At 40.1% G+C, this 24,238-nt stretch overlaps 1 protein-coding gene across 2 annotated transcripts in view; it reads right to left on the bottom strand.

Moving 5' to 3' along the window:
- LOC125482847 overlaps nucleotides 1–23,963 on the bottom strand; it is a 112,001-nt gene extending 88,038 nt beyond the window's left edge. The window contains exons 1-6 of one of the 2 annotated variants that reach the window (XM_048595418.1): nucleotides 23,816–23,963; nucleotides 19,966–20,015; nucleotides 11,359–11,385; nucleotides 8,352–8,451; nucleotides 6,383–6,471; nucleotides 2,963–3,077 (exon numbers count right to left, since the gene is read on the bottom strand). In XM_048595418.1, the coding sequence (XP_048451375.1) occupies nucleotides 2,963–3,077; nucleotides 6,383–6,429 (162 nt within the window). In that variant the 5' untranslated portion in view covers nucleotides 6,430–6,471; nucleotides 8,352–8,451; nucleotides 11,359–11,385; nucleotides 19,966–20,015; nucleotides 23,816–23,963. The remainder of the gene's footprint in view (nucleotides 1–2,962; nucleotides 3,078–6,382; nucleotides 6,472–8,351; nucleotides 8,452–11,358; nucleotides 11,386–19,965; nucleotides 20,016–23,815) is intronic. The other variant, XM_048595417.1, reaches the window with a different exon arrangement.
- Nucleotides 23,964–24,238: the final 275 nt, after the last annotated feature.

Here is a 24,238-nt window from a genome sequence, read left to right as displayed (position 1 = left end):
AAAAGGTAGCTGAAACCCAGAGCCTAATAATAAATATTCTAAAGCATTAGAAAACAAATTAGCCAAGTCCCAACTTGAGTGGGAGAACCCACCTCCAAAGTTAATTCTAAAAGTGGCATTTTTCAAGATAGCATAGTAGGTCGTAAAAACCTCATTTTAAGAATTTGCTGCTTCTATTGTTCAACCACCTTGTCAGCCAGTTTTCTATCATCTAAGTGAAACAAGACAGCAAACTGGGAGGCAAAACTCTTGTTTTGATGAAAGATGTGACAAATGTGTCTTTCCTGTGGAATTCACAGTTTACTAATGAAACTATTAGAATGAATGACTTTAAATCATGAGGTTTCTAAAAATGCAATATTATCAACACTCTGCTGATAATTAAGAAAAACATTCACCAATTTTTCATTATTAAAACCATAATGCCAAAGTCAAAGCTGATCATTTCTTAGGTAAAAGTACCAATATTCATAGAGGTTGGTTAGCGCAGTGGCTAAATAGCTAGGATATGGTGCAAAATGATTCCAATGTACACACAATCCCTGGTCTTTGGTATTTCATGGAGTGCTACCTCCTTGTTTTGTCCCATGTTTGACATGGAGTTGCTGTCCTCAAGCTAGTTACCTCGTCAGTATCAAACAGCGAGAGAGATGTCTACGTTCTTGCTTGAACTATGGTTAAATACATTAACTTTATTCACTTTCAATCTGGCTGCTACAAAATGAATCAGCATATCATGATCTCAATGTCCTTGTGTAAAAACTGAGTAATTTTCTTATGTTCTAATATCAATACAAAATAAGGATTCCTGACATTTCTCACTAAAATTCCATCGTAAAGCTGACTTCATCTGATATATTGGACACTGAATCAGATATGTGACCTCTTGAAAGAAAACAGGGTCTTAATAAATAATGTCAGTGGCACATTCACCTGACGTTGAGAGGTCTAGCTGATGAACTTTAAAGGGATGACTGGAGGCATCTCCCAAAAATCAACTTGTTGAAGGCTCTTTTCAAGATTTTTGTAGACAAAAAGGAGAGGTGTTCCTCTAAATGACACAAACAGGTTCTGGCTAGTTGCCATCAACCCCAGCAATTGCTCACGCCTTACCTGCCAAAACACTGTATGTTATCCAGACAATTTTTATCCTTAGGATATCCCAACATTATAGAGTCATTCAGTCATCCAGCACAAAGACAGGCCCTTCAGCCCAACTCGTCTGTGCAAAACAGGTTTCCCAAACTGAAATGGTCCCATTTGCCCGTGCTTGACCCATATCCCTCTAAACGTTTCCAATGTCTTTTAAATGTTGTAATTGTACCCACCTCTACCACTTCCTCTGATAGCTCATTCCATATATGCACCACACTCTGCATGAAAAGGTTGCCCCTTCAGGTCCCTTTTAAATCTTTCCCCTCTTACCTTAAACCTATGCCCTCCAGTTTTGGACTCCCCTACTCTTGGTTTTTGCCAACAATTTACCTTACTGGGCAGGAACTGTTGCAGCCCTGCTTTAAAAAAGTGTCCCTATATTAATCTCTGTCTTAAAATAATAATGGTTTTGCTTTTTCATCACATGGTATATAAGTTCAGAATGCATTCAAGAGAAAAGTGGAATAGTTACTCTATCCTGTGTTAAAGAAAACCATATAAATCACTCATAACTTAATACCACTGTCATAGGTATTAACTATTTAGTTATTATTTTCATTCGTGTAATAATATTAATAGCTGCTTTGTTGTTGACTGTGCACTCTCCACTATAGTTATTAGATATTACAACTTAGACCTTCTTTATGTGGTTAGGTCTAACATTGATATGGTTGTGAATATAGGAGATTTGGTTAGTAAGTTTGCAGATGACACAAAAATTGGTGGTGCAGTGGACAGTGAAGGTTACCTCAGAGTATATTGGGTCCTTGATCAGATGGGCCAATGGGCCAAGGAGTGGCAGATAGAGTTTAATTTAGATAAATGTGAGGTGCTGCATTTTGGTAGGGCAAATCAGGGCAGGAATTATACACTTAATGGTAAGGTGCTGGGGAGTGTTGTTGAACAAAGAGACGTTGAGGTGAAGGCTCATAGTTCCTTGAAAGCAGAGTCACAGATAGACAGGGTAGTGAAGTAGGTGTTTGGTATGCTTGCCTTTATTGGTCAGTGTATTGAGTACAGGAGTTGGGAGGTCATGTTGTAGCTGTACAGAACGTTGGTGAGGCCACTTTTGGAATACCACATTCAATTCTGTTCTCCTTTTTATATGAAAGATGTTGTGAAACTTGAAAGGGTTCAGAAAAGATCTGCAAGGATGTTGCCACAGTTGGAGCATTTGAGCCAAAGGGAGAGACTGAATAGGCTGGGGCTATTTTCCCTGGAGTATTGGAGGATGACAGGTTACCTTATAGAAATTTATAAAACCATGAGGAGCATGAATAGGGTGAATAGTCAAGATCTTTTCCTCAGGTTAGGGGAGTCCAAAACTAGAAGGTATAGATTTAATGTGAGAGGGGAATGATTTAAAAGGGAACTATGGGGCAACCTTTCACGCAGAGCGTGGTGCATCTATGGAATGAGCTGCCAGAAGAGATGGTGAAGGCTGGTACAATTAGAACACTTAAAAGGCATCTGGATGGGTATATGAATATGAAGAGTTTAGAAGGATATGGGCCAAATGTTGTCAAATGGGACTAGATTTATTTAGAATATCTGGTCGGCATGGATGCGTTGAGCCAAAGGGTCTGTTTCCACGCAGTAATCTCTATGACAGGAGCCTAAATAAGGAAGTTATTATGCCCAAGCATAGCCCAGTGATTTAGTGATATAATTGATTCACGTTCTTTTGTCATCTTCAAATTATCCTAAAGTTGAGAATAATGTTTTATAAAGCATTCTTTTTGGTGCTACTTGTGTAATTGAATAAAAAATTAAGGACACTTCAAGCCTTGTTTAGTTCTCATCCTACCGTTTGCCACCTTTGCAGTCTTTTTTGAAGAGTTTGACACATTCCAGTAAGCTGCATCAGTTCAGCTTGTGAAATTAGAACTTCAGGTGTGGGACTTTCAAACATTAATAAGGATCTGTGGAGAGGTCAAACATTTATCTTGTGTTATAAATGCTTGTCTACTTGTTAAAGAACTTTTTGAGAGCCAAATGAATTATGATAAAAGTTTCTATTCACCGATATTACTTCACAGGCATGAGATAATATTCACCTACAGGATTTAAAACATTAATACTTATTAATCTTATCACTTATAGAAGATAATTAGTTAATTTCTGATCCTGTTATTTCATACTAGAAAATACAACATTAAGAAGTAATAATCTAAACAATGGCCCAGACCATCCAACAAGAAAACAGTCATTGCAGCAGCTTTGATTGGAGTTGCGCATTGGGGCAATACAGAAATGACACTGTGGGAATTGTTGGGAAGTTGAAACTTCTGGTGGGCAATTACCTGCATCAAGAAGCCTCTGAAAAATTTTCCCAATGTTGATTTAGAGTCAGCGACTTTGGATGATTCTGAATCATTGAATGAAACAGTCAGTCAGGTAAAGTAAGAAAAATTACAGAAGTTGCTGGAAAAGCTCAGCAGATCTGGCAGCATCTGTGAAGAAAAAATCAGAATTAAGGTTTCAGGTCCGATGACCTTTCCTCAGAATTCTGAGGTAAACGTTAACTCTGATTTTTTTCTTCACAGATGCTGCCAGATTTGCTGAGTTTTTCCAGCAACTTCTGTTTTTGTTTCTGATTTACAGCATCCGCAGTTCTTTCGGTTTTTAAGAAGAATTACACCCTGCTCTAACACTTGGCTGACAAGAAAACTGAGCCCCGCCATCCAGAGACTCATCATTGATACTGCCAGCCTCCAATGGATACTCAACAGCAGACCATCTCAGACTCAACCATCAGCCCTTTGGATCTGACATCCACATCCAACAAACTGATCCCCAACTCCCCAGAGACCTTTTGGAACTGACATCCCCTCTCCAGGGGTTGACACCTCCCCTCTCACTCCAACCCAACAATCAACTCTCCTGGACTCTCCAGACATGACTGACCCGAGGCCTGTTCCACTCAGATCTGACACCCTCGCAACAAGATCCTCTCTGAGAGTCTCCAACTCCCTATCCACTCCAACTCATCATCCACCTTGTCCTAGTCCTTCACTTACTTGCCATCCGTCATCCACCTACTACTCTAGCCTACCATCTCTTCCACATGGTATGCTACCATCCTACCTTACCTGATTACCATCCTGCCATCTGTACCCTTCACCCACTTGGCACATTGCCCTGTCTCCACCTAGCGCCCAATCCCTTATCCAGCTACAAACCTAATTCTTCACTCTTCTGCTAGCTGCATCCCTTGTTCACCTCACACCCAAGTGACATACTCATATGCCTCCCCACCCCTAGCCATAACATGCATAGTCGCTTCTCTCAGTAGCTATCAAAGTGGCTTAAGAACCTTTAAACAACAGAATACAGCACTTAGTGCTGAAGAGGAGGCGTAATTTCAATGTTGATCCATTCTGTTGCTAGCAAAGAGAACTTATAGTTGTCTGTGATGCTTTTGCTGGGATGCTCAGATGAAAAAACTGCACCAAAGGTAAATTTTGGTCTGATCTGAGGTTATTCAGCGATTACCTACAAATTGACAATCAGTTTGGATTTCACCAGAGCAACTCAGTCCTGACTTCACTGCAGTCAAACATTGAGACAAGACCTCAAATTAAGATATGAGGTGAGAGCAATTACCCTGAAATCAAGGCCATTTTTGACTGTGTATGACATCAAGGAGACAGAGCAAATCTGAAGTCAATTGGAAACAAAAAGGAAAACTGGGTGGGATCATACATAATACAAATTGAAGAAGGTTGCGGAGTTGGATATCAGTCATCTCAGTCTCAGGACATCACCACAGGAGTTTTTCTGGAGCATGTTTTAGGTCCATGCATTTTCATCCATTTCATCAAGACCTACTTTCCGTTATAAAGTCGGAAATGTAGATGTTCACTGACAATTGCAACTGTTCAGCACCACTCATGACTCAGATTCTGGCACAGTCTGTGTCCATATGCAGGAAGTCCTGAACAACAGTCCGACATTGGCTAATGAGTGGCAAGTAACATTTGAGAACATAATGACAATGAGCATCCCCAACAAGAGTGAATCTAACTATCATATCTTGAAGTTTATAGCAAGTATCATCTCAGAACCCCCACTATCAATATTCTACAAGTCATCTTTGCAAAGAAACATAACTGAACAGCCAAATAAATAGTTTAGTTGCAAGGGCAAATCAAAGTCTCAGAATTCTGAGAAAGTAACTCACTTCCATTTACAAGCCACGCAATCAAGAATCATGGAAACCCCACCTGGTTGGATGAATGCAAACAACAGTCAAGATTCTTTACTATCCAATACAAAATAGCCCACTTGATTAGCATCCCACCATTGATCGACTGGCTGTGGACTGCAGAGTGTTGCAGGGGTCCCGTGGTTTCAGCTGTAACATTCAGGAAGATAGGGGCTGCTGAGCTCGATCATGGCTTATGCCTCAAGAGGTAGGGCTGGAGGGGGTGCAGCAAAGGGTTGAATGGGAGCTGCCAACCTCAACGTTCATTGTCGTCAATGGTTGGCAACCTGCAGGCAGGCTCCAGCATATCCAGGAAGGTTCCTGAAGGCAGATGCAGTAGGTGGGAATTCTGTCAAGCAGTAAATGTAGCATGCAAGAGAGTGGTTGACAGCTACAGAGGATGGTCTGGGGCATGGTTGATAGTGGACCCTTGTGAATCCCTTCATCAGTGACCGCAAGTCAGAAAGCTGAGAGCACCCTCAAGTTTGACACAGGGAAAGGATTCATGCAGTGGTGTATCACTAGGATAGTCATAAATTAGAAGGTTTGAAGTGGCTTCAAGTCTGAGAGGGAGAAAGAGAGAGAGAGGTCATGCCAAATTGGTGCCAATGAAGTCAGATAATGTACTGCAGTAAAACTGAAATATATCTTACACTCTCAAATGCTTGGGGCACCAAAAAAAAACTTTCAAATAGATTTCACATTGCCAAATCAGACAAAAAAGTAAAATAACACTGCACAAATAATTTACCAGGAAATAACCATTTTCACATCCCAATATTGCTCCACCTTTCCTTGACAGTGCCTTTTTTTTTGCTCAAGGTTTAAAGTATTTGTGTTTCCAAGAAAGCAAAAATGTTTCCTCAATAAAGAAACAGGTGCACCCAGTAAAGAAAAGGCATTGTCCATAAGAAAGGACTCCATTCCTTTCCTAATATCTCCTTGGCCAAATTTATATTTCTATATAAAATATCCCGTTTCATCCAAGAAATGCAGCTTTACATTTTGTATAGTGATTACCTGAATCGCTTGTTTAGAAGTTCTAAAGCATTTTCTATGTCCATCATCAGAGCAGCTCTTGAACTCAGTCCCTCTGTAAGTAGCACTACCTATTTAAAACAATACAATTACAAATTCTAGAGAACACAGATTGAAAATCACTTAATAATCAATATTAATAATAAGAATGCAGGATAAAGAAATCTTAATTAGAAACATTGATCAAGTGATTTTGGATATAAAGGAATAAACTGCATATCTGAACACTGAAATCAGGAAACTTTCATAAGGATTCCAAAATATAATTACTTAAGTTGAAACACAGTTGTATCCCCTGTTTACGCAGACATCTTTCGATGCAGAGGGCATCAGATTGAAATTGATTTTTAATTCTGTAAATTCCAAAGCAAGAGCATGTAAAAAATGTTGTATAATGGAAGTTGTCCTCAAAATCTAGGCCATAAATAACTCACAATGAACTTGCAAAAAAGAAAGCTTAATTTACATTGATAATCAGGGCAGGGAGAGTAAAAGCAAACGAAGAATAAATTTAAGGATAAAAATACAGTAAAACTGCCTAAGTCATTTAATTTCTTATATCGGTACTGACAGGGCTTTCTTTTTTACCCTAAGTGACAAAATAATTAATTATTCAAGTTAAACTTGAAAAAAAGTAAACTCAATCCAAGAAGGCAAACTAATTAGTGTCAAAACTTAAATAAGGGTAATTACAAAGCAATAAGGGCATGACTGGCTAGAGTACACTCGGAAACGAGCTCAGCAGCAATGACAGCTGAGGAACAATGGCAAACGTTCAAGAAATTCGTCATCGGCGATCACTCACTGATGAAAATGATTGTACATCTAGGAAATTCTGTGTTCACTGATCATGGATTCTGTGGGTCCTTGTGCAGCTGATGAGCCCTATCTTAGAGCCTCATCTCCGGGCACACATTTGACAGGTATTTCCAGGAACTGCAAGTACTCCTTTGATTTGAGATGGTTTAAAAAATAGTTTATGGCTTGCAGCAAAGACATTGTCCAGCTAGGAAGAAGGATTCAAGGAAGAGGATAAGCCAACTATGGTTAACCAGCTAAGTTAATGTTAGCAACAAAAACAGAAATTGCTGGAGAAGCTCAGCAGGTCCTTGCTGGTCTTCCAATACAAAGTTCTGAGGAAGGGTCATTTGACCCGAAATGTTAACTCTGATTTCTCTCCACAGATGTTGCCGGACCTACTGTGCTTTTCTGTTTTTGTTTCTGATTTACAGCATCCGTAGTTCTTTTAGTTTTGATTTAAGTTAACAATAGCATCAGATTGACAGAAAAAACACAAGTCAAAGGATTGGAAGTTTTAAAAACCCAAAAAAAACCCCACAAAAAATAATGAAGAGGGAGAAAATAAACTTTGAAGGTAAACATTAAATAGTATCAAGATGAACAGCAAGAGGTTAATCAAATATACAAAAAAGGAAGAGAGAAGCTAAAGTGAAAATAGGCCCCTTGGAAAATGAGGCTGGGGAAATATTAATGGAGACCAAGGAAACGGCAAAGGAATGGAATAAATACTTGAATGTATCACAGTAGAAGACACTAATAGCATTCCAAAATTATTAAATATTCAGGGGAAAAGAAGAGGAAGGAAGAAATACAAAGCTATCACTAGAGAAAAAGTCTTAGGGAAAATAATGAGCCTAAAGACTGATGGGATACATCTTAAAATATTAAAAGAAGTAGCTACAGAGATAGTGGATGCACTGGTAGAGAAAGGGGAAAAAAATCAATTAAAGTAAAATTAAGATAAATCTAGGTACGGTGCTATTTTGAGCAAGTAATGTAGCTGAGGAAAAATAGTGAATTAATCGAGCCTAAAAACGTTGCAATTTGTACCCAGTTAGCCAGCTATGCAATTTCAAATTCCAGCAGCAATAATAAACTCCATCACAAAAAGGAAAACAAAACTCTAATACTGTCTTAGAAATTACATTACCTGCCTCTCCAGCTGCAATATGTGAGCCTTCAGTAGAGTTACACGTCGTTCATCATAGGGCCCATTCTGCTTTTCTTCTAGAAGTTGTAGATATTGCAATCTTCAAAGAATAAAGCAAATAAAACTTGAACAGAAATTATGATCTATTTTGTTGGAAATTATGGACAGATCTAAAAAAGGAAATTCATTACTTCAAGGAACATTTTTTTGTTATTATCACCAAAGTTGGAGGCATGCAACAAGTCCTTTTTAATCCTATTCCTCCACTGGTTATAACAAATTTTAAATTTTAACAAGTGGTCCTACGGCCAATTACACAGGTTTTAGACTCTCTGGTTGAGTATTATGAACAATTCAGCCAGATTTCTTTAGTCAAAAAAGAATAACCAGTTTATTGCAAATAAAACTTGCTCAAACATGCAAAGATTGAGAAAAGGTTTATACTGTGCATGATAAATATAATTTACATTCTAACATTCTAAACTTGATACTGTATGAGGCAAATATGGGTAACAGACGAAACTTGGGTCAAACATCAAACAAAGCACATCAGTTGCAATTCAGCAAACAGCAATTGCGATCAAGGCAGATTCCACAGGTTTTTCAGTAATATGCCACAGATGCTGGCGACGCTATATATTAACACATCTCATTTAGACTTCGCAAGAGATTCCAATCACACACTTTGAAGACCTGGCCTTGAACTCCATCAAGAGCTGCTGTGTCATGGATTGCCTTAGTAACTGCTCATTTTAAGATGGTTCGCCTTCTATTCCTGGGACTATGCTCCCCTAGATTCTGGAAACTATGCTCCAGCCGTTACTGACAGGCATAAGAGATAACAAGAACATTTTCTGAAGATTTTCTGAAGAAGGGCCTAGGCCCGAAACGTCAGCTTTCCTGCTCCGATGATGCTGCTTGGCCTGCTGTGTTCATCCAGCTCTACACCTTGTTATCTCAGATTCTCCAGCATCTGCAGTTCCTACTATCATAGGCATAAGTCCTGTTTTTCACAAAAGTTGAGCTTTACTAAGCCAACGCTGTATCTGGATTTCTTTTTACTAAACTCTAATCTTGTTTAATTTTGCAAAGCCAATGCTGTTTATGCGTTTCCTTCACCTTCACTCACAGCTGCACTGAACTACATCTTCTTCTGAGCTCTCACAGCTCTCGGGACTTTTACTGTGCCCTCACTGCAATATTTGTTATTGCCTAACTGCTAGAAATTCTTACTTAGTTCTGACAGAACTACCCAATGATAGTTAGATGAGCCTCAATTATACCATTAATTATGCATTTACTGACTCCTGGAATTTTTTCTCGAGTTCAGACTGCATACAGTAAGTAGAGATAGTAGGAACTGCAGATGGTGGAGAATCTGAGATAACAAGGTATAGAGCTGGATGAACACAGCAGGCCAAGCAGCATCAGAGGAGCAGGAAGGCTGACGTTTCGGGCCTAGACCCTTCATCAGAAATGGGGGAGGGGAAGGGAGTTCTGAAATAAATAGGGAGACAGGGGGAGGCAGATAGAAGATGGATAGAGGAGAAGATAGGTGGAGAGGAGACAGACAGGTCAAAGAGGCGGGGATGGAGCCAGTAAAGGTGAGTGTGGGTGGGGAGTTAGGGAGGAGATAGGTCAGTCCAGGGAGGATGGACAGGTCAAGGAGGCGGGATGAGGCTGGTAGGTAGGAGATGGGGGTGGGGCTTGAGGTGGGAGGAGGGGATAGGTGGGAGGAAGGACAGGTTAGGGAGGCGGGGACGAGCTGGGCTGGTTTTAGGATGCGGTAGGGGGAGGGGACTGGGAGGTGCAGTTGTTTAGTGCAAACCGAGCACCTCCCAGTCGCGAACCATTTCAACTCCCCCTCCCATTCCTCAGACAAAATGTCCATCCTGGGCCCCCTGCAGTGCCACAACGATGCCACCCGAAGGTTGCAGGAACAGCAACTCATATTCCGCTTGGGAACCCTGAAGCCGAATGGTATCAATGTGGATTTCACAAGCTTCAAAATCTCCCCTCCCCCTACCGCATCCCAAAACCAGCCCAGCTCGTCCCCGCCTCCCTAACCTGTCCTTCCTCCCAACTATCCCCTCCTCCCACCTCAAGCCCCACCCCCATCTCCTACCTACCAGCCTCATCCCGCCCCCTTCACCTGTCCGTCGTCCCTGGACTGACTTATCTCCTCCCTAACTCCCCACCTACACTCACCTTTACTGGCTCCATCCCCGCCTCTTTGACCCGTCTGTCCCCTCTCCACCTATCTTCTCCTCTATCCATCTTCTATCCGCCTCCCCCTCTCTCCCTATTTATTTCAGAACCCCCTTCCCCTCCCCCATTTCTGAAGAAGGGTCTAGGCCCGAATCGTCAGCCTTCCTGCTCCTCTGATGCTGCTTGGCCTGCTGTGTTCATCCAGCTCTACACCTTGTTGTCTGCATACAGTAAGTATTGCTTTGTAAATTCCTCAGCAATGCAGCTACCAAGTTTTTTTCTCCATGGACTCTTCCTCTATTTTTATCTGTTTTCTTCTCCACCTAACTGTGATCCTGGTACAGCTCTTCAGTGACCCCTAGACTGTTTTGATTGCCAAGTGGAAAACTTCCCAACAATCCTGCCCTTATTGCTGGGCTGTATCAAATGTAACTAATATTTTTGAACACTAAAGTGTAGCAATGCCTTGTAACTGTTTGTTCTCTGAATGTAACCATGTTCAATGAGTACTTGCTCCAACAGCATAGAATGCGTCCAACAAAAGGAAGCAGTTTATTGCACTGTTAAAATTAAATAGGAGTTTAAAGTGCATTAATAATTTGTTAAAATTCATTCATCAGATGAGGACATCGCTGGCTAGGTCAGCAATTATTACCCATCCCTAATTGCCCAAGAAGTAGTTGAGAGTCAACCACATTGCTGTGGGATGGCAGTTGGCTCCTCTAAAGGATATTAGAGAACCAGATGGGTTTTTCCTGACAATTGACAGTGGATTCAATGAAACAAAAGCTGTATTTACCATCTTAGGTGGAGGTAAAAGATCTACCTGTGAAAAGAAATAACAACTTAAGTATGAAAAAGCTGAAGGAATACCAGAAATTGGCCCCCTAAAAGAACAGGAATGCAAACGTGAAACAACAAATATTACGGCAACAAATATCATGCTCCCTCTGTATTAGGTCAGAGGACTGCCTGTGAGTACAATATATTGAGATACATAAATACATAGGAGATGTAATAAAAGTCTGTTGAATCTTTCAGTACTCCAGTGACTATTAATTCAATGAACCTACCTCAACTGCCTTCTGAGGCAATGTTCCAAAGTCACAAACCCTCAGAGGTCCTATAAGAGCAACATTTAATTTTAAAACAATGTCCCTGGGTTCCGGACTGACGTACAAGAGAAAACATCCATTCCATGTTGCCCTTGTTATAACCATTCAGGATCTAATGCACTGCAACCAAGTTACCCTCACTCTTCCGAACTCCAGTGGATATAAGCCTAACCTGTCCAACTTCTCCTCATAATGAAATCCACTCAGTGCAGTTATCAATTTAGTAATATCCTCTGACATGTCTCTAATGCATTTACATTCATCCTTAAATAAGGAGGCTAAAATTATATTCAACATTCAAAATATGGTCTCACCAAGGCCCTGGATGACAGAATCTTAACATTCTTACTATTGTGTTCAACTCTTCTCGTAATAAAGGAGAATATTCCAATAGCTTTCTTGATAACGTGCTGAAACTGCATACTAGCTTTTTGTGACACATGCGCTTAACACCTTAAACACTCTGCACCTCAAAATTCTGCAGTCATTCTCCAATTAATTAATACTCTGCAATTCTGATCTTGCTGCCAATTAAAAGTTTCACATTTTCCCACATTATACTCCATTGCCAGATTTTTGCCCAGTGTTCAACTAATCTATATCCATCTACAACTTCCTTCTTCACAACGTAGTTTGCTAGCTATCTTGGCACTGCCTGCAAATTTAACTTCTAAGGCTTTGCTCCTTTCATCTAAGTCATTGGTGTAAACCGTAAAAAGTGAAAGTCCCAGCCCGGACCCCTGCAGGACTCCAATTGTCACGTCCTGCCAGTCAGACACAGACTGATTTATGCAACTTCCTGTGTTCTGGCAGCCAGTTAGGCAACCAATCTTCTATCCATCACCCCTAGACTGTGAGCTTGTATTTTCCACAATAGTGTTTGATGTGGCACCTTGTCAAATGCCTTCAGGAAATCAACTACAATACATTTACAGGTTCCCCTTTGTCCACATGTAACTCCTTAAAAGAACTCCAATAAACTGGTTAAATATGATTGCCTCTGATAAACCATGCTGACTCTTCCTGATTAATTTAAATTTTTATAAGTGCACAACAATAATCTCTTTAATCATCAATTCCAACACCTTCCCCACGACAGATGTTTAGCTACCTTGCCTGTAGTTTCTGTTTTCCGCTCCCTCCCATCTTGGACAGAGATGTCATATTTGTTACTTTCCAATCCAATGGAATCTTTCCTTAATCTAGGGAATACAAAGAACGAGGCACAATACATCATTGGAACAGGCCCTTCAGCCTTCACATTTTCCCAAAGTGCGCCAACACATTTTCCCCTTACATATTAAAACTGTCCTCACTTACAGAACCTGTATCCTCCTATACCAGTCCTATTCATGCATTCGTTCAGGTGTTTCTTGAATGCTGCTATTGTGTCTGCTTCCACCACCTCCTCTCGCAGCTGGTTTCAGGCACTCCACCACCCTGTGTGAAAAATGTGCCTCACACATCTTTTTTAAACTTGCCCCTTCGCACCTTGAACCTGTGTCCCCTAGTAATTGACCCCTCCACCCTGGGAAAAAGCCTCATACTTTCCACTCCATCCTTTCCATTCACAATCTTTTAAACTTCAATCAGGTCACCCCTCAACCTCCTGCATTCCAGTGAAAACAAAAGGAGTCTATCCAACCTTTCTTTATAGTTAAAATTCTCCATACCACACAACATCCTGGTAAACATCTTCTGTATCCTCCCCAAAGCATCCATATCCTTCTGGTAGTGTGGTGGCCAGAACAGTACTCAATATTCCAAGTGTGGCCTAACTAAAGTTTGATAAAGCTGTAGCATAACTTGTCTATTCTTTTACTAAATGTCCCTTCCAATGAAGGCAAGCATGCTATAGGCCTTTTCTACTACCTTATCTACCTGTACGTCCACCTTCAGTGATCTGTGGATCTACACACCCAGATCCCTCTGCTTATCAATACTCCTAAGGTTTCTGCCATTCACTGCATAATTTCCACCTGTACTTGATATTCCAAAATGCATCACCTCACATTTGTCCGGAATTTTGGAAAATTAATAGCAACATCTCTACTACCACATTAGCAACCTCTTTTAAAATCCGAGGGCGAAGTCTATCTTATTCAGAGACTCATCAGTTCGCAGCTCCACCAGTTTGCTTAATACCTTTTCCCTTGCGATTGTAATTTCACTAAGTTCTTCTTTCCATTCCACCTCCTGAGTTACAGCTTTAATTGGAATGATTTTTTATATTCTCTATAGTGAAGGCAGACAAAACATTCGTTTTATCTAATGCCTTATTATCTATTATTGACTGCAGTCTCACTCTCAAGAGTAAATAACGTGAGTGTTAGTCCTCTACTTTTTTTTAGATACCTGCAGACACTCTTCCTATCTATTTCTACATTTCCAGCTAGTTCCTCTCATACTCTGATTTCTTTCTCCTGATTAACCTTTCAGTTGTTCTCTATCGTAATGTTTTCTTCTCAACTTCCCAATCTAGTCTCATTCATAAGCAGTTTGGCATTTTCTAAAATAGCTGAGAGAAACTAGATGGCAATAATTCCTGACATGAAAGTCTGAGCAACTCATTGGCACCTTTCACGGGTATCTATGTTGGTCAGCATTCCTCAACACCTCACTGCACTCTCCATGGGCAGTAATGCCAGCACCCTACTTCAATAGAAGGTGATATCAGCAGATCATTAGCCTCACATCATCATCAGGGCATATTTGGGACTCATTTGGGAGCTCACCGACACCTTAAATTACAATGCTGCCACCTGTCCACTTTGCACATAAGGACAGGCACCTATCTCATGCATCAGAACTGGGTACACTGGAGTTCTTGTAGTCTGTTTTCTTACTGTTCACTCACTTTGTGCTGACTTGAATGCTCAAGGCATCTCTGCCTTGCCTTGCATTTTAGAACAGACAGACAGCTAGGCAGTTTGTCATGTTTGTTAGAAATGAATAGTCAAATGGAGACTATGGTTGGTTAGAAGGCTGGTTCTTCATTAGTCAGTTAATGAAATGTTCCAAGTGATTAGGAAGAACAGCAGACATGAAGAGTTAATTACTTGCGAGGAACTGGATGGGTGAAAACAACTGAAGAAAATGTCACGTAATAATCAGACTGGTAGACCACAACCATTGGTGGGAGGTGGGTGCAACAGTACAGTTACAATGACTGTGAGCTTGCAGAGAGGGGGAGAGGGAATCATGGCACTTACCTTTGATGAATACAGAATATTGTTGAGACCATCACTAATGTTCTTTTAATGAAGAGTCACCAGACCTGAAACATTAACTTTGCTTTCTTCTGATAGATGCTGTCAGACCTGCTGAGTTTCTCCAGCAATTTCTGGTTTTATTTCATATCTCTAGCATCCACAGTTCTTCGTGTTATTATACTATTTTTCTTTTCTTTTCGTCATTTTTTGGTTTGGTACTGCAAGTTGAAGTTCAGAACTGAAATCCAAACTTTGAACAGCAGCTTGCTTGAAAACAGAACAAAGACAGGTGTTTTCTGTTGGGACTTGACCTGGAAAGATAATACAGCTTAACTACTGCTCTAAGGACACCGTAGATGATTAAGCACTGAGATGCTGTGATGCGTGGGGACTGGCAATAGTTTGGATGTTGAATTGGCCAATCAAAGGAGGACCAATGCTAGTCAGCCAACTACATAGAATGTTAAATAAAAGGAGAAAAACAGAGTGAATGGGTTTTGGACAGGATGCCGGCTTATGTTGCAGAAGCTTCTCGGCTAGGCTGCTTTTAGGGTTTTGTTTTCTTTCGTTTTCTCTCTGGTTATTGACTTGTTGAATATTCGAGAAAAGAATGCCAGTCCATAAGATATCTCAAGAGGTCTGCTGAAGCTGCTGCATTAATTGGTGACTTCAGAATTCAATAAAGCTGTACAGTTCAACTTGCCTGTAATACAAGCCATCATCTAGGGATTTCATCATTGAAATAGTTATCAAATTGGCAAATTATTATTCTTTCATCTTTTTCTTTGTTGATTTATCCCCTAACTGTGCCGGTCTGTCCGCCTTTCAGCATGTGAGTCGAAGTTTATGATCAATGATGATTGGGCTTTGTCACAGATATCAATTAGATCGTTTTCTGATTATCTGTGTTCTACTAAAGTTATATTATTAATAACTTTTTTTTTAAAGTTATAAATTTGGGGTCCAAAATCTGTTATTCATAAAATCTGGTTAAGAACAATTTAGCAATTTTAAGGGTCATTGAATGTTTTAATTTCAATGTGTAGCAAATCAGCCCAAAGATTTCTTGGTAGTAGTATGGGCTGATATAACAAAGGAAGGCTTTTGCTCGTCAAGAACTGAGGCTGCAATGCCTGCAGCAGACAGCACGAGAGCATAATCATCGAAAGCAAGCATCACAGAAGAAAAGTAACAGCATGTCCCCATATCCTCAGAAGCAAACCTAAGTATCTTCAAATGTCAGAGATGCAATGCCAGATATAACTGAGGCTGTCCTATGAAGTAGTCACTAAAATATGTCGGATTATTTTTATTGAGTCATGGGATGTGGGCATCATTGGCTGGCCAGCATTTAATGTCCATCTTAAGTTGCCATTGAGAAGGTGTTGGCAATCTGCTTTCTTGAACTAATTCAATCCACATGTTGTGGGTAGACTTACAATGCCATTAGGAAGGGAATTCTAGGATTTTGACCAAACAACACTGAAGGAATGATGATATATTTCATTGTCAGAATGGTAAGCAGCTTGGAGAGGAATCTGCAGGTGATGGTGCTCCCATGTATCTGCTGCCCTTGTCCTTTGAGATACAAGTGGCCTTGGGTGTGGAAAATGCTAAGGAATCTTGGTGAACTTCTGTAATATATCTTGTAGATGCTACACACCGTTTCCATTGGCACAAGTGTTGCAGGAAGTAGATGTTTGCAGGTGTGGTGTCAAACAAATGACTGGTTTGTCCTGGATTGTGTCACGTTTCTTGACTGCTGATGGAGCTACGCACATTCAGGCAACTGAGGAATATTCCGTCACACTCTTAATTTGTGCCTTACAGATGGTGGACAAGCTTTGGAAGTCAGGAGGTGAGTTATTCGCTGCAGGATTCCCAGCGTATGACCTGCTGATTTAGCTACTGCATTTATATGGCCAGTCCAGTTCAATATCCGCTCAATAGTAATCCCCAGGAAGTTGATAGTGGGGTAATTCAGTGATCATAACGCTATTGAATATAGATGGATAAGGATTAAATTCTCTCCTGGTGGAAATGGTCATTGCCTGATATTTGTGTGACGCAAATGTTAATTGCCACTTTTCAGCTCAGGCCTTGCTACATTTGGACATGGACAGTTTCACTGTCTGAGGAGGTGCAAGTAGTGCTGAATGTTGTGTAATTATCTAGGAACATCTCCACACTGACCTTATGATGTAAGGAAAGTCATTGATGAAGCAGCTTAAGATGGTTGGACCAAGGATATTGAGTAACTCCAGTAGGGAGATCCAGAAGCTGAGATGACTGACCTCCAAAAACCACAATTATTTTTCTATGTGCCAGGTACAACTCCAACCAGCAGAGAGCTACCCCCACTACCCCAATTCCCATTGAGCTAGGGCTCCTTGATGCCACGCTTGACGTCAAGGGCAATCACTCTAACCTTCCTTCTGGAATTCAACTCTTTTGTCCGTGTTTGAACCAATGCTATCATGAGGTCAAGAGCTCAGTGACCCTGACAGAACCCAAACTGGGTGTCAATGAGCAGGTTATTGCTGAACAGGTGCTGCTGTGAAGCACTTTACTGATGATCGAGAGTTGACTAATGGGGATAGACATCAATGGGATTACTTTGTTTAACTTTAGTCTGTTAAAATAACTATTGTTAATAAATTGTTAACTCTTTTGTTCAAGCTACAAATCAGTGTCGAGAATTGATTATTCAACTCTCAATACGGTGGCTCAGTGGTTAGCACTGCTGCCTCACACCACCTGGGACCTGGGTTCAGTTCCAGCCTTGGGTGACTGTCTGTGCGAAGTTTGCACATTCTCCTCATGTTTGCGTGAGTTTCTTCCAGGTGCTCTAGTTTCCTCTCACAGCCCAAAGACGTGCAAGTTAGGTGGATTGGCCAAGCTAAACTGCCCATACTGTCCAGCGACGTGTAGGCTAGGTGGATCTGCCGTGGGAAAAGACAGGGATACAGGGATTGGGTAGGGAGTGGGTCTGGGCAGGATGCTCATTGGAGGGTTGGTGTGGAACCAATGGGCCAAATGGCCTGTTTCTACACTGTACGGATTCTATTCATAGAGTTATTCAAAATTGGCTATTCAAAAAACCAAGGTTATGAAACATTGCGGTCAATTTTGAGGGTCTTTAAAAGTTTTAGTTTTACTGTGTTGAAAATACAGAGGTGGAAAGGTTGATTTGTTTTGGCTGTCTGTCATTATTCTCTCTATTATTATCCTCCATTCCCTTTGAAGTAAAGGGCCACATTGCACTTCCCATCCTTATTAACTGTTGAACTTGGATGCTAGATTTTTGGAATACATGTGCTAGGACCCCCAAATCCCACCCAGCTTTCTGCAGTCTCTTCCCATTTGATGACATTCAGCTCTTCTATTCCTTCTACCAAAGTGAATAACCTCACATTTGCATACATTATATTCCATTTGTTAGATTTTTGTCCACTTACTTAACCTGCCTATATCCCTATGTAGACTCCTGTGTCCTTGTCACTACTAGCTTTGCATCAGCCACCAAGTTGCCAACAGTACATTCACTTTCCTCATCCAAGTCATTGTTATATATTGGAGGCCCAGCATTGATCTCTCTGGTACTTCACTATTTACATGTGTCACCTTGAAAATGCTTCTTTTATTCCAAATGTCTTCCATTAGTTAGTCAATGATCTATCCAGGCTAATACACTACCCCACTTATCTCACTAGGTAGCTTCATGTGCAATACCTTATTGAATGTCTTTGGAAGTCCAAGTATTTTACATTAAATAGTTTCTGTTTGTCTATGCGGAATGTTACTCCTCAAAGAACTGTAATAAATTTGTCAAGAATGAGTTCCCCATCTGCTAAGTTATATCATGTATTTTTAAATATTCCACTGTTCCATCCTTTATAACAGACTCTAACATTTTCTCAATGACATATGTTAAACTAACTAGATGATAATTACCTTTTTTTTTGTCTCACTCACTTTCTGAATAAGGGTGATACACTTTTCCAATCCTACTTTTTTCAAAATCTGTGTTTTCTTGTAAGATTGCATCCACACTCTTTGCAGCTACTTCTCTTAATATCCTAGGGTGTACCCCACCAGGTCCATGGGATTTATCACCTTTTAGCCCCATTTAAAATAAAGACAAAATACTGCAGAAGCTGGAAATCTGAAAACAATATAAAGAATGGAGACACTCAACAGGTCTGGCAGTATGTGTGGAGACAGAGTTAAGGTTTCAAGTTCAGTATTACTTTTCTTCAGACCTGTAGAAGTGGCACGGCAAGTTCTGGACCGCCAGCCTTCAGTATGATTACAAGAATATTGTCACAGCTCAAAGCATTTGTAGTAAGCAGTGCCTCGAGCTGTTTCTTGATATCACGTGGAGTGAGCAAATTGGCTGAAGACTGGTATCTTCAATGCTGGGGAGTTCTGGAGGAGACCAAGATGGATCGTTCACTCAGCACTTCTGACTAAAGATAGTTGTGAATGCTGTAATTTAATCTTTTACACTGTCATTCTGTGCTGCCCTATTATTAAGGATGGGGATTTTTGTGCAGCCTTCGCTTCCAGAGAGCTGTTTCACTGTTCACCACCATTCACAGCTAGATGTGGCAGGACTACAGTGCTCTGGTCTAATCCATTGGATGTAGGATCACTTAGCTTTGTCTATCACTTGCTGTTCATGCTGTTGGCGCACAAGTAATTCTGTCTTGTAGCTTCAGCAGGTTGACACCTCATTTTTAGAGGTGCCTGGTGCTGCGCCTAGCATGCCCTCCTGCACTCTTCATTTAAGGAATAACAATTGGTAAGCCTTTTCAGAAAGGGACAGAGAACGGAGCTAATTGGATAGCTATTTCTTACAGCTAAGACAAACACAATGGGCTAGCTGCATTCTTTCATGCTGTATCATTGCTCAGTTCTATGATAAGAAGAAATGACAGTAAGAAATTCAAAAAAACATAAGCTTAGCTAAATTCTGCAGTCCTGAAAGAATATGCAAGAAATTTAAAATATGCATTGTCCTCATTGAAAAGATTACGGTGTATTCATTTATTTCAAATATCAAACAATATGACTTACCTTAAGTTTTCCAACTCATTTTTCAACAGTTTGTTCTCTTCCTTCAATTTCTAGTTAACAGAATTAAATGTTTATCTTAATATGAAACATAATAATTGAAATTCAATTGAATGATTGAAATCACCTGATTTTGGTCAAGGAAGTGAATGTACTGTAGCCAAATATGCAAACATTACAAAAATAAGTGAAAAGGCAGGTTGCGAGAGGGATACAAACAGTTTAGAAAAAGATTAGGTTTAGGTTAAGTAAGTGGGCAAAAAGTTTGCAAATGGAGTATAATGTAGGAAAGTGTGAAGTTGTTTATTTTGGAAGGCAAAACAAAAGAACAGAATATTATTTAAATAGAGAAAAATTGCAGAAAGCTGCAACACAAAGAGACTTCAGGTACGTGTACATGAAACACCGGAAGCTAGCACTCAGGTTCAGCAGGAAGGCTAATGGAATTTTGGCCCTTACTTCAAGCGTGTTACAGTAGGAACGTCTTACTGCAACTGTACAAGATGCTGGTGTGACTGGATCTGGAATACTATCAGCAGTTTCGGTCCCCTTATTTACAGAAAGATATCATTTCATTGCTGGAGGGATTGTCTTATGAGTAAAGGCTAAACCATTTGGAACTCACCAGAATTTAGAAGAATGAGAGGTGATCTCATCGAAACATATAGGATTCTTAAGGAACTTGACAATGTAAATGCAGGAAGGATGTTTCCCCTCATGGAAGAGTCTAGGACCAGACGGCATGGTCTCAGAATAAAGGGGTGCCAATTTAAGACAGGGGAGGGTTGTAAGTCTTTGGAACTCCTTGCTAGAGGAAGCTGTGGGGGCAAGTCATTGTGTATATTTTGGGCTGAAATAGATTCTTGATTATTAGGGGAACCAAGTGTTACAGGAAAGTAGACATGAGGAATGGCGGTTGAGCAATGATCCTATTGACCTGCGGAGTAGGCTTGAGGGGCCGAATGGCTTACTCCTATTCCTAATTCTTACAGTCTAATCAACCATTTCAGAGATGCACAGCTCTGGAGCAAACAGGACTTGAACCCAGGCCTTCTGGCTCAAAGGAAGGGACAGTCCACAAGAGTACCACCAGTGATTTCATGGTTGATCTGTGACCAAATTCAATACACCTGCTTTTGCGTATTCCACTTAATATTTATGGATAACAAAAATCGATCAATCTCAGTTTGAAAATTTATCATTCATCTCACGAGTTGCCTTTTTGTAAAAGTTCAGAACTTCCTCCACATTTTGTATGTATGTGTGGTTCCTAATTTCAGTCCTAAAAGTTCTGGACTATCTGTTCCCTTCTGCATCTTGAAAACTATAATCCCGTCACCCCTAAAAACTTCCAAAGTACAAGAATGTGTCTTTTAAATTCTGTTCCTGTGTATGACAGGCTTGCTGCAATGCACAGTTCTTTTAAGACTGCTACGCAGCTGTGTGTGTGTATGTGTGCATCTTAAAGGTACTGTTGCTGGTGCACAGTCTCTTTCTTCCTGATCAACATATTCACAATTTCTAGGTAGATGTGCACCTGCACGGTTTGGGGGGAACATTGAGTGCAAGTCTAATTTGTGTAATTGTTCTCAATAATTTAACCCTTGGATTTATTATTCTAATAAATCTGCTTGAGGGCACAGTCCCCTTCCGGGGTGCAAGGCCTCAAACTGCTCACAGTACGTCAGGTGTGGGCTGACCAAGGCTTTCCATTACCAAAATATAACTCCATCCCTTTGTATTCTAGTCCTTCAGTTATATTCTAGTGGCCTTTTTGATTACTTTCTGTATTTCTTCATGACATTTTAATGACCTTTGTACACGGAACCCCAAAATTCCACAGTTTATAGCTTTTAACTATTTGCCAGAATTGTGCTCATTTACTTCATCTATCAGTTTCTTTTTATATTTTCACACTTTCATCTGCAATGTTCACAATGCAGCATATGGTTGAGTCATTGGTAAATCTGAATATGTGGCTTTCTATTCTATCATCTAAGTTGTTAATAAATATGGTAAATTAAAACAAATTTCCATATTACAGAGTCATAGAAGCCTACAGCACAAAAAGACCCTTTGGCCCATTGAGTCTGTGCCGGTCAAAAGCAAGCACCTTACAATATTAATCCTGGTTTCCAGCACTTGGCCCATAGCCTTGTATGCCTTGGCATTGGAAGTATACATCTAATTATGTCTTAAAGGTTATGAGGTTTCTGCCTCTATCACCTAACAGTGAATTCCAGATTCCTATCAGCCTCGGAGTAAAAGAAAATTTCCAAGCATCCCCTCTAAATCTCCTGCCCCTTTCCTTAAGCCCTGTGGTCAGTGATCCCTCCATCAAGGGGTAAAGTACCTTCCTGTCCACCCAGTCTATGCCTCTCAAAGTTTTATACATCCCAATCATGTCCCCCTTTAGTCTCTTCTGCTCCAAAGAAAACAATCCCAATCCTTCTTCATAACTAAAAGTTCTCTTCTCTAGCCCAGGCAACATCCTGACAAATCTCCTCTTCACCCACTCCAGTGCAATCACAACCTCCAATAATGTGAATTGCAGAACTGCACACAATACTCTAGCTGAGGCCTAGTCAAAGTTTTATACAATTGTAGCACTATCTCTCTGCTTTTAAACTCGCTGCCCCTGCTAATAAAGGCAAATATCCCATATGCCTTCTTAACCACATTATCCACACATCATACTGCTTTAAGGGACTGGTAGAAAAACACAACAAGGTCCCTCTGATCCATTGTCCTTCTCACTGTCCTATCACTCATCGTATATTCTCTTGACTTGTTTGTCCTACCCAAGTGCAGCATCTCACATGTATTCAGATTGAATTCTATTTGCCACTGATCAGCACATCTGACCATCTATATATTCCTGTCATCTAAGGCTATATTCATTATACATTATCTCATCAATTTTCATATCATCACGAAGTAACTGATAAACCCTTTTAAGTCTAAATCATTCATATATATCACAAACAACTGAACCCTGCAGAACCCTACTAAACAGAGTCCAGTCAGAAAAACAACGCTCAACCATCAACCTCTGCTTCCTGACACTCAGCCAATTCTGGATCCGATTAGCCAAATTTCCTTGAATCCCATGGTGTCTTACCTTCACTCTCAGCAGCCCATGCAGGACCTTGTCAAAATCCTTACTGAAGTCGAAGACTACACCAAATACACTCCGCTCATCTGCACACCTGGTCACCTCCTCGGAAAATTCAATCCAGTTGACTAGACATGCTCTCCCTTTAACAAAACCACTGTTCTTATGATTCTTGATTAATTCCTGCCTCTCCAAATGCAGATTAATTCCGTCCCTCTGAATTGCTTCCAATAGTTCCCCATCACTGAGGTTGCTCCCTTGCCTCACTCAACATCCTGCGATACATTTTATCAGGCATGGAGATTTGTCTACTTTTAAGCCTGCCAGACCATTAAGAACCTCTTCTCCATCTATTCTAACTTCTTTAAGTACATCATAGTCTTCCTTTCTAATTTCTATACCCACATCGTCCCTCTGAATAGTAACACTGGCACAAAGTATTCATTTAGAACTCTATCTATGTCTTCTGGATCCATGCTCAAAATACAGTTGTAGTCTGAATGGGCTCTACTCTCTCCCTAATTATCATTTTACAATTACATTAAAGGTAAAAAAAAACTTTCAATCTTTCTTTAATTTACCTGCCACTAGTCTATTATTATATCTTGCTTTACACCATTTAAGTCAGAAGAGCTCTAATTACACTATCAGATGTCAATTTATTTTCACAAAAACACAAATACATTTTACATGGTTTCTTTCATGAACATTTTACAAAAACAGGAAAAGACAACATACCTGTAAGTTAATGTCTGCCATTGTAGATTTTTTAGATTGAAGATGTGTTTGGCTTTCAGAGTATTGCTCCTCAGCTTTTGAAAATGATGTTTTGCTGCAGTTATTCATGGAAAGACCACTATGTGGCAGACAATTAGGTGAATGCTGTCCAACCTAAAATGGATTTTAAAAATATGTTTTTAAATTGGAATGACATATGCAACTGAGATATGATTGGCATGAAATTGAGAGTGAGCAGTATTACTAAGCTGACTTGTAGCACATTCTTTGAAAGATATTTGAAGTACATATGCACATCTGGCCATGTGAGTCACTAAAAAAAACAATATACAATGAAATTTATGAGCCTTATCAGAGAAGTTCTTTTTAAAGCAATTATAGAAATTAATAATTTGGTGATGCTTGGTTTTTCAAAGTGCTCAG

The sequence above is a fragment of the Rhincodon typus genome, chromosome 3, assembly GCF_021869965.1.
Source record: "Rhincodon typus isolate 14 chromosome 3, sRhiTyp1.1, whole genome shotgun sequence".
Classification (NCBI taxonomy): Eukaryota; Metazoa; Chordata; class Chondrichthyes; order Orectolobiformes; family Rhincodontidae; genus Rhincodon; species Rhincodon typus.
The sequence above is the reverse complement of the archived record's forward strand: the minus strand, read 5'-3'. Positions and strand labels throughout refer to the sequence as shown.